This window comes from Acanthopagrus latus, chromosome 6, assembly GCF_904848185.1.
Source record: "Acanthopagrus latus isolate v.2019 chromosome 6, fAcaLat1.1, whole genome shotgun sequence".
Classification (NCBI taxonomy): domain Eukaryota; kingdom Metazoa; phylum Chordata; class Actinopteri; order Spariformes; family Sparidae; genus Acanthopagrus; species Acanthopagrus latus.
Genome location: NC_051044.1, coordinates 5,592,020 through 5,602,684, shown reverse-complemented (window position 1 = coordinate 5,602,684; position 10,665 = coordinate 5,592,020). Strand labels below are relative to the sequence as shown.

Genomic DNA, 10,665 nt, shown 5'->3' with positions numbered 1-10,665 from the left:
GGCTCGGGTTTTATACATCATATATACATTGGTAAAAATGAACTCCACTTTCACCAACAACAGATGAGCAACAGGCGGCTGATAATCAAAAGTCAGTGTTCTTAAAGGGTAACTGCACCAATGTTTGACATTAAAGTGTGTCAACAGGTGTTGGAAAGTATGACTGCATATGTCTTTTGTTGCACCAGAGGAAGCTGCATGTAATCTGATGAATTACCTTCAGTGATGTCACTCAATGACTAAATTGCATTGTGGGTAATGAAGGCACCAGGTTTTAAGAGAGCAGACAAATGAGTGGAATAGTAACCGTGGTATTTCTGGTTGTGCTGTATCAATTTCAATGATTTATTTTTAAACTTAGCAGTGGTATAGGACTGAACAGCTTTACTTCTTTTTACGTCTCTTTATTTATGTTCCTTAACTCTTCTCTTGTACCATGCTTGCTTAGTTATTTGTTTTGTGAGTAAAACCTCCAATTTTCTACATCCTTCTCCTTTCCAACACCTAAATTTGCCTAAGAAATCCATCATCTGTCAGCATTACAGACAAGTTCAGGCTCGCACACAGAACCACACAGCTGCATGTTATTTAGAAATCCAAAATGTTTTAATACGTATAAAAACAACAAGAAAGACATCACCCACACGCACACACACACACACACACACACTATCAGGATGCAGGCGTTCTATACACGATGAATCCTACAGAGACAGAGGACATGTGATCTCTACTGCGACGACTCGACTGCTCCACGCTCTCCTTGTCAGCTCCTGTCATTCATCCGGGCTGAGGAGTTTTCCTGTGTTGCTGTGCTCTGAGTGGAAGAGGAAACAGTCTGCACTCCAAACAGGCTGCTCACTAACACAGTCTGTACATCACTTCAGGCTTTGTGTCTCTTGGTTTGAAGCCTGTTGGTGATTCTTCACAGCTGTACACAGCTCAGTCCATCCCTCCGATGTCATGCTGTTTGTATGACTGCGAGACCAGACTCCCTGCTGAGGAACACAGATACAGTCAGACAGACACATCACAGACATTGTTGGAAAGTTAGTTTTTCTGGTATGACTTTAAATGCAATCCTGTTTTCATTGACATATTTATTATAATCACATAAACACTATATCACTTTTTGGAAGCTGTTGAGTCACTACTAATAAAACCGTTTAAAGAAGAAGCAAAATGTTTATATTTAAAAAAAATTTAATCCTTGATATGATTATAGAAATGAAAGAAAGAAACTAGTGATTTTTTAAAAAAAGGAAACAGTTTACCGTGGAGACACCTTCATGTCCTAATATCCTCAAAACTTGGCGTCTCACACCAAAAAACATCAAGATGAATAAATAGAACTTGCAGTAAGAGGAAAAATGTGTATTTTTGATTTGGGGGTGAACAGTCTAATTTAATCTTACAGAATATTTAGTCTCAAAATTTGTGCTGCACACTTGCTTGATTAAAGGGCGGCTGGAATTTTTAAACCTAGACCCTAAATTAACATGTTGTGAACTGTAAATGATTCATACTTACCAGAAGCTTTGGATTCAATCCATTAGTTTGCCTCAGCTGCAATGTAATCCTTTAGGGGGCAACTCTGACAATCAAAGCGACGTCCACTTAAAGTCCTTGTTTTTGTCACTGACAGGCTGAGGGTGTTACTCTGATTGTCTGACAACATTTCTGCAACAATTCCTACAGAATTGTACCTTGTGTTAAAGAGGAAGAGCTTAACACTAAACACAAGTATTCAAGTTCTCAATCTGTAACCTTGTGAGGTGAGTTGTTACAGTTGCTTCATCTAGACTTTCAAAATATGTGAAGTAACCAGCCCTGATTTTGGAAATAAATTCTTGCAGGTTGTCCTCATTCTAGGACAGGGTTTCGTTAAAGAACTTTTCGGTGCTGATACCTTGACTTTGATACCAGTTCATGAAAGACATTTTTTCATTACTCAATAGAATGGAGACAATTCGGTCAGGGCCCTAGAAGTATAACCAGCCTCACGTCTCTCCGATTCAACATTTCCCCCTGTCAGTAGCAAAAATAAACATTTCTAGTGGACATAAATTTGACAGCCCCCAAGGAATACTTTGCAGCCATTTCAGTCAGCTACAAGCTGAGGCAATGTACAGGACCAATTCCAAAACATTTAGTAAGTAGGAATCATTTAGACATGCAAGTACAGTGCCCAAATTAAAAAATACCAGGATTCCCCTTTGATCTAACTGTTGGTGAATTTTTGACTGAAGTTCAAAGTAAGATGAAACGTTAAAACCGACTTTAATTGTCATCACACGCGTCTCCAACACACACAGAAACAGAGAAGACAGGACCTGAGCGACGCTGCTACAGACACACGTTCATGTCACATGGCAAGCCCAGGGAGCGAGGTGGGAGCGGGAGCAGGAGGGTCAAAGGCCAAGCAGGAAGTAGATGTAGACTAGCCAGCTAGCCCGCAGGGAAACAAGCTGCACCATCCCAGAGTTTTCCACGTCAACACCCATCTGCCAACTACAGTCCAACTTCACCACAGTTCACAAATTAGTCAAAGTGAGGCTGAGGTTACAAGAGGTTAAACAGTCATAAAGCCACAGTCTGGGAGGGATTCAACTATGTATAATTTGACAATTAATAATAATAATAATAATAATAATAATAATAATAATAATAATAATAAGTTTCTACCACTTTTTCTTGATTTGTAAAGATTATGTGGTAAAATTTGAGTAGAGTAACAACCTCTCTAAGGATTCTAGTGTTATTCAATATTTTTCTGTCTCTCATGTCTATTCCCTGTCCATGACTGTCCTCTGTGTTCCTGATTTGTTCCTAGCTTCATCATTTGTCCTCCATGTTGTTACCACTCTTTAGTTCTCTTGGATTTCACCATTTACACCAAATTTACTAAAGAATATAACATACTGACAGTAAGCATTTTGTAAATACATTAAACATATACTAATGAGGCTACTTCTCTGATGCCTGAGGAGAGAGACCCCAAACTCCCTTAAAAGACGGCGTGGCTGCGAGACTTGTTGCATTAGGAGAAACTTTATAAACTATGTGAAACACTTTCTACAACAAATTCTTAACTATTTAAGCCTATTTGTTTATTCAGCAAACGTCATACATGAATTTGAATATCATATTTCTTTCTTTGTGTTCTAGTGATGTAGGTGTGTACTTGCATATATAGCAGGGAGGTGAAATCCGATCGCAAGACGTCACTCAAGATGCATTTAATGGCAGGTGTGAATTGACGTGCTCAAAACTGTCCGCTTGTGATCGGACCACATCAGACGGATACTAAAACCAAGCCTGTGTGTTCTGACCTCCAGACTGCGGCTTTACAACAGACGGGCCTCTGTCAGTGAGTTGGAGGGTGGGGGTTGGTGTGTGTGGGGGGGTTCATGTGTGGTTGAAGCAATACAGGAGGTGGGGTGGGGTGGGGTGGGGGTGCCTTGGAGGCAGGCGGTGTCAGTCAGACTAGCAGGGCTGCAGGACTAGCAGAGCTCCCAGACTCAGCAGCAGCAGGGGCAGTGGCGTGCTTACCTGTGGGCAGGCCCCCCTCTGCTCTGCCCTTCATCCCTCCTCCTCCTCCTCCTCCACCTGGGCCAGAGCTGCCCAGAGCCTCCACGGGGAAGGAGGGCCGTTCGCCCCTGTAGGGCTTGGGCCTGAAGGGGAAGTCTTTGTCTTTACCTTTGGAACCTTTGGGCCGGCCTGCTGTCTTCTTCTTGGACTTGCCATCGCCTTTCACACCCAGCAGGGGGTGCACCTCTGAGAGGGGAGAGAGAAGATTTAATTTAAAGACCTTAACTAAAACTCCCTTAAATGCTAAATTCATCATACTGTACCTATTCATGTCATACTCACCACTCAGCTGCTCTCAGTTTTAATTTTAACAACAACATTGTTGATTTAGAATTTGAGATGGCTCTACCTTTTACTAAAATATTAAAGGGGAGAATTTTTTAAAAGGCTGTTCTCTTATGCAACAATGCTCAGTTCCTGGCCTGACATTGCTCCTTGTGGGTGTATTTATTGTTGTGTTCCTCTCACCGTCACTGGGCACCCCCTGCAGTTCAATGGTGGTGGTGCGAGCCTTCTTCTTGGCCGGGCCTCCTTCAGATGAAGGTTGCCTTTGCTTCTTGTCACCACCGGCCAGCGCGTCCTCTGGGGCAGTAGTCTGGACCGAGGCGTCCGGTGGGGGGCCGAAGGGGTTTTCCTCTGGATCTTCCACCTCAGGGGCAATTGGAAGGTATAGCAGGGCCTTATAGTCCTCCAGCTCCTCATCACTACAGGACACAAACACAAGACGGTCAGTAGTTGAATAGTTCACACAGATTTAAGAGGTCTAAAAGATGGTGATGACGATGGTCAGTTGTTCCAAATTTAATGGGCCGTGCTTAAAAAAAAAAAGTCAGATTTGAACTGAGTTCAAGGATGATCGGAACGTCTCGGATGAATTTACAAGTAAAGTGAAGAACTGTAAATAAAAAAATAAATAAAACAAACTGTGGGCTGGTATACTGATGCTTATGTCTGAGTGATAATGAAAGATTGGAGTCAGAAAACTGACATTATAATACTGAACTCTAAATATTTTTCTTATTTTTCCATCGTTTATGATAAAAATATTTAGAAAAAACTTTAAAAATCTTAAACTGAAGATCCACTTTTTTCCATAAAAAACTAGTAACTGGACCTTGAAGTAAGATTTATTTTTATTGGTGTGGCATACTGCTTTCAATTTTATCTCATTACGGTATTTGTGATGACACAGTTCAAGAGTGCTGAACTAGCAACAAGCGGGTTTTCAATTAAGATAACAGATAACATTTATCAGATCAGAGAGGGAACCAGTTTCACAGATGTTGCTGAATTGTGTTGTTGTTGTTTCTCACCTGCTGCAAAAAGCAACTATGGGGTCAACTGTGGTGACGTCCACCTCTTCATCCTCTGCAGCATCTGCGCCTGTAACGAGAGCACAAGTTCTTGTCTGAGACATCCAGAGAGAAGCAGCAGCAACATTCACGTGGCCCTCTGAGTGCACCAATTCTCCGCATCCTCCTCTGTGTGAAAGCCTCAGATGCTGCGAGGGGAGAACTTTCGCTGCGCCTCTGATGCACAGAGGCAAACCGGATAAGCTGGCACTGTGGAGTGAGCGTGACGATCTGATGGTGCTCACAGTATGATAACTGATGACTAGTTAAAGCAGTAAAACCGGCAGTAAAGGTGATGTCAACCATCAGACTGCAGCTGGGTCAAATTCTGATGGAATTACTGCCCATGTGTCTGTTAATAATGTGGTTGTGTATCAAGTAACTGACTACAACAATCACCCTAATAATAATTCTGGATGGGAGTAAATGCAAACATATAACATGTTATATTATTCTCTGGAGTGAATTAGTATTTGGTTATATTTTACTTTATTTTGGAAGAGAGACACATATTAAGTATTATTCTGCTGGACTGGATCCAGACAGAGTGGTGCCTTAATAAGTGGGTCTTGTAAAGTCTTGTAAATATCCAAAGCTATGCCGATTCCATTCCATTTTATACTGCTCATAATTTATATTAATCTTATTAATTTGTTGTATGTATAGTTTTTTTTTTAACATACTTATATTTTGTTTTAAAATTACTTGTTTGTGTTTCCTACCTGTCTGCTCAGGTTCACTCTTGTCTTCGTCCTCGATGTCAAATTCAGACTCCCGCTCCTCATACTCCACATTCTCATCCAGCTCTTTAAAGTCTGGAGCAAAAGCACTCCAGTTTTCCTGCAGACAAAAAGAGAAGTCACACATCAGTCACACAGTGGCAAATTTTTATATCAACTCAGCCGGCACATGTGCTTCATTAAAGGCCAAATTCACTTGTTTTTTTAACCATTATATCGAACACAGAGCCATATCTCTAAATATGAGGCACATGAGAGTTTGACACTGAAATAGTCTGTCTGTGATGATATTAATTCATGTTCAACCTGCCTTTACTGCCACTCTCTACTTACCACTTGGTTCTGAGCCCAGATGGACACCACTCCACTGGAGATGGACGCAATAATTGGACGGACAGGATGCCACTGGACAGAGGTCAAAATGAGATGGATACATTAGCTGATTGTAAACAAAGGTAAAGACAAATCAGTGCAACTTAAAAGGCGTAGACAGGGTCGTTGACTTCCTTACAGCGACATCAAGCAGGAGTTCTCCTCTTGTTCCATGGAGGATCTTCACAAGGTTTCCGATGCTCTTCTCCCAGATGTAGAGGGCGTGCTGCCGAGCTGAACCAGCCACGATATATTCACCATCACCGGAGAAACAGCAGCGCTTCCACGGAGTCCTGAACACAGAAAGCACAAGTGGAGGACATCAGGGAGTCAGAGGAAGAGACAGCAAGCCTCATAAACTTTGATTTCAGGCACCAAAATTTCATCAAGCCCTGCAATATTTGCTGGTGGTTGCTATCCTGGAAGAAGCTTGCCAATTATATCACTGCAATTTCTGACATAGCTATAGCATACCAATGTCCCCATTAGCACTGCTACTGCCCTCTGCTCTAGTCATATGGTGACATACCTGTTGACAAGGTCCTGTAGTTTCTGCATGGGCTCAGGTTCACCATCTCGGCCACAGGTCAGTATCTCCCTGCCGTCGTACACCCTGATGATCCGGTCTGCTGTGTTTATGAGGAAACAGCTGCACAGAAAACAGGACAGATGGACAAAAAAGAGGCAGAATTAGACACAGACTGATAGTCCAGGCTGAGTTTATTTATCCAAGTCTAGATACAAAAGACACTCTGTTGCCTCTCACCTGCCCTTGCGTGCAAATTCAATCGATTTGATGGCAGTGGTGTTGCTGGTGCCAGTTGTCACTCTGAAGGAAGCCACCAGCTCCTGAGTGTTTGTGTTCAACACCAGAATCTGCAACAACAGACAGAACAGACACCATATGATGGTGGGGGAGAACAGAAACAACATTGGATATCATTCCTAAAACACAGTTTTGAGTCTAAAATGTGAGTCAAGTGAACTTTACAGTCTGTAGTGACTGATTTTTTTTTTAATTTAATCTGATGAAAATTACTACAATTCGTGTGAAAATTTGTGCAGTCTATGTGGAGAGGTTTTTAGCCTTCAACGCCACTTTTTAGATTCTCTATAGGCACCAAAGTCAGTACATTTCTTTTTCTACTCAAAAACCTTTAAGCACTGATGTTTTGTCACTGTAAAATTAATATTGTCTTGTGCTGTCTTGAAGTACAACAGTGGGATTGAAAGCTGCACTGTGGGTAAGGTTTTGTGTATCAGAATGACTGACCTTTCCTTTGGCGTTGCCGGTGTAGATATACTCCCCCCGCCTGTCAAAAGCCGCCACCACATTCAGGTCTGAGTCGTCGTCCACAGGCAAAACAACATGTTTGGAGTCTGACAGAGTCAGAAGGACAGGGGCTGATTTCATGGGACACACGAGAACCTTGTCCCTAAAACAAAAAGACAATGTGTTGTTATTACAAAATAGGAATGAACAAGACAAATTACATGTGAACTCACCACTTTTCATGGTGTATCAGATCAACAGCTGAACCTCAGCAAATCAGATGTATGATGTACAGACAGATGCTATCAGGTCACTCACATGTCTCTGGGGTGGCACTGCAGTTTCAGGATGGGTGATGGGAAGCGGAACCTCTGGTCACAATCTCCAGTCAGGACGTCCCACTGCGAGACAATGTTGTCTGTGGAAGCGCTCACCAGCTTGTGGCCGTCTCGACTCCAGCTGCACACACACAAACATATGGCATTCTTAAAATTGGTAGGGATGTTCAAATCCCTCCAGTGTGGACAGGTAAAAGATGGATGTCTCTGAGTGCATTTGTAGATAAAATTGGACATGAGCCAGGCAGTGATGCCCACACACCCAGCAGGAGTGTATAATGAGTCTCACCATAAAGAGCAGACTGGATGGATGTGTGCACTGATAATTTTAGCAATGCCCCGTGTGAGGAAGTCCCAAATGACGATGCGACCGTCATTGCAGCCCACTGCCAGCAGGGTACCCCAACGGTTAAAGGTACAGGTGAGGGCCATGCTGATACAGTCCAGAGTGCCATCTGCCTCCTGACAACACAAACAAACACTTTCAGTCCACAAGTATCAACTAAGGATTCTGTTTGGTTACAGTATAAATCAGTGGCTGGTGACTTACCTCTGGATAGTTTTGCCCGAACGATTCTAGGAGAGAAATAATAAAAAGCGTGATGATGACAAACAGTTAACAACAAAGTAACAATCATACAGGACTATGTACTTAAGTAACGGCTAACTCAGAAACACAACCTGCAACTTATCATTATTTCATTCCAGTTAACACAGTACATATATTCAGTGTGTGGTACGGCAGAGCACTACAGTCAAGGATTTCAGGAGGAATGTATTAAGAAATGGATATGCGAAGATTTATTCAACATTTAAATCACAAATGCAATAAGATAAAGGCTACAGAATAACCAATATCAAAACTGGAAAAGCACAAAATTCCCCATAAACCAAGTGAAACATTTATGAGAAAACCCCTTAAACAACCTCTAAAGTCTGACTCAGTAATTCATAACAAAGGTTAGAAATGGATATTTGCCAGGGGGAAAAGCTATCTATTTAATATTTTAACAAAAACATTTCACCGACAAAAAATGTGACAAGACAAATTGGAAGTCTCTCAGAGTAAAAAAAATAAATAAGTATCAAGCACTGATTTTCTTGAAATCACTTAATTCCATCACAGAAAAATGACAGTTTCTGAATTGCCACGATACACATGTTCATTACAAGTGTATGTAAACTTCTGAACACAACTGCATATAACCCTCTTTTTTTGGTCGAGCTCAACTAAAGACCCACAGTACAGAGACCTGTCAAATCAGACCTACATTAGAAACTGAACTAAACTGTCTGGCTAACACTCAGTTTAAGACATCATTCTACTCCTCAAAATAGAAATAAAAAAGTAAGCTCTAACTGGTTTTCATTCATTCATTCAAACTTTACAGACAGGGTTTTTTTTTAAAAAAAAAACATCTCAATATTCAGACTCATAAAATCTGGACGAGATTAGCACAAGGGCCCTAACGATTCAAAACCCATGTACGTCTGTGAAACATTTATTGTATTGTATAGTTATTATACATTATTTGCCTTGAATAGTGACGTTGCTCCCTATGGACCAGCTGTGTATTTTTGTAATTACCCGTTGTTCTAATAACAGTAGGATCTAGCGGTCCATAGTCTTGATGAAATACAACTATATCATGACATTTCTGATACAACGTATAATACCGGTATATATTTTCCAGTTAATAAACGTTTAATTCAAATACAGTAAGAGCCCGTGTAACGTATGGGGGCTAACGCTAGCTAACCGTTACTATCTTTGCTATTATTTCTATAACCAGCGCTTACATGCAGGCTCAGACCAAACCTTAAAAGCCAATCTAAGCTAAACAATTCAACAGAAATTGCATAAGTGCGATTCCAAAAACACATCTATTTATTTTATTTGACGCCTATCGGTTGCTAGTAACATGCTAGGCTAACGTACAATGCTAACCATAACAAGTGCACCGCGTTAACGATGTACGAAAAGTCAAATAAATTGAAAATAAAAAACACATTTTTGTTAATTACCGAGCAGTTCGAGATTCATTGTTCCACGGGAGCGGATCCAAATGTCCTTAACGACTTGTTTTCACGGTGTATTTTACTAAATTTCGCTCGTATTTACTTCAGCTGCGACTGCCGGAGACACTGGCGCCGAGCGTTCACTGAGGACCCCAAACAATACGACCTGGAATATGCCTGAACCAAATAAAAGGCGCATTTGTGCCACATATCATGCCTGATTAGAGAAATAAAAACAAAAACTTAAAAACTTATTACTTATTATTTAGACCACGAATCTTTTATAACTCCCTCCTTTGAGATACATAAATGTATTATGTCAGTACATATTTTGCATTTAGATAATACCTGGACTAATAAAAATGCTAACACAGAAAATGATGTTTACCTATTTGATGTGTAATGTCTTATTTAGTATGATGTGTCCCAACTCAAACTTGTTTATATGTATTCCCTCTAGTTGCTCTCCGGTGTTGGATGAAGTACTATACTTGAGTGAAAAGTAGTAATTCCAAAGTGTAAAAGTACTCAGTTACTGCATTCAGGATCTTACTCAGGATAAATAATAGTAGTATAAGTTGTAAAATGCAAAAATATAGAAATAACAAAAGTAAAAGGACTGAAGGGAAGAGCTTCCAATTTTACCAAACATTTTTTTAAATATATTGTAATATTGAATAATAATCATTCATGCATTTACATGTACATCAGTTTCTAATGTTGCAAATGGTGAATGTACAGGTGATATAAAGTACTTTGTAGCTGCTTCTCAATGAGTTTTATTCCAAGGATCAACAAAGTCTCACTGATATACATCATAATGTATTTGTTAATTACATTTTGAAGAATTTATCTGAATCAGAGCAACTATGGTTAGCAGATCATATAAATAAATTGAAGTAAAATGTTAAATATTATCCTCTGAAATGTAGCAGAGTGTATGTATACGAGGACTACAGTTAAGTATAAAGGTCGATTCG

At 40.4% G+C, this 10,665-nt stretch overlaps 1 protein-coding gene across 5 annotated transcripts; it reads right to left on the bottom strand.

Annotated features, from left to right (window-relative positions):
* Positions 1-582: 582 nt before the first annotated feature.
* rbbp5 (retinoblastoma binding protein 5) lies at positions 583-9,850 on the bottom strand. 5 transcript variants are annotated; one of them, XM_037101993.1, is made up of 14 exons: positions 9,692-9,850; positions 8,217-8,242; positions 7,956-8,128; positions 7,647-7,787; positions 7,329-7,491; positions 6,822-6,931; positions 6,585-6,704; positions 6,195-6,348; positions 6,017-6,088; positions 5,666-5,783; positions 4,905-4,974; positions 4,060-4,295; positions 3,553-3,777; positions 583-998 (listed from the first exon to the last, which is right to left on the bottom strand). In XM_037101993.1, exons 1-14 carry the CDS (start codon positions 9,708-9,710, stop codon positions 943-945), a joined length of 1,683 nt encoding a protein of 560 aa, XP_036957888.1. In that variant the 5' UTR covers positions 9,711-9,850; the 3' UTR covers positions 583-942. The 5 variants fall into 5 exon arrangements, with proteins under 5 accessions (XP_036957888.1, XP_036957889.1, XP_036957890.1 ...); XM_037101994.1 differs by having other exon boundaries at positions 583-995; XM_037101995.1 differs by having other exon boundaries at positions 3,700-3,777; positions 9,692-9,849.
* Positions 9,851-10,665: the final 815 nt, after the last annotated feature.

What these genes read in the sequence shown, in the direction of transcription:
- rbbp5 (XM_037101992.1), bottom strand. An exon ending in CCGGCAACGCCAAAGGAAAG is followed by an intron (nt 6,932 to 7,328) that starts GTCAGTCATTCT and finishes CTGTTGTTGCAG; the next exon opens with ATTCTGGTGTTGAACACAAA. An exon ending in GAATTTGCACGCAAGGGCAG is followed by an intron (nt 6,705 to 6,821) that starts GTGAGAGGCAAC and finishes TTTTCTGTGCAG; the next exon opens with CTGTTTCCTCATAAACACAG.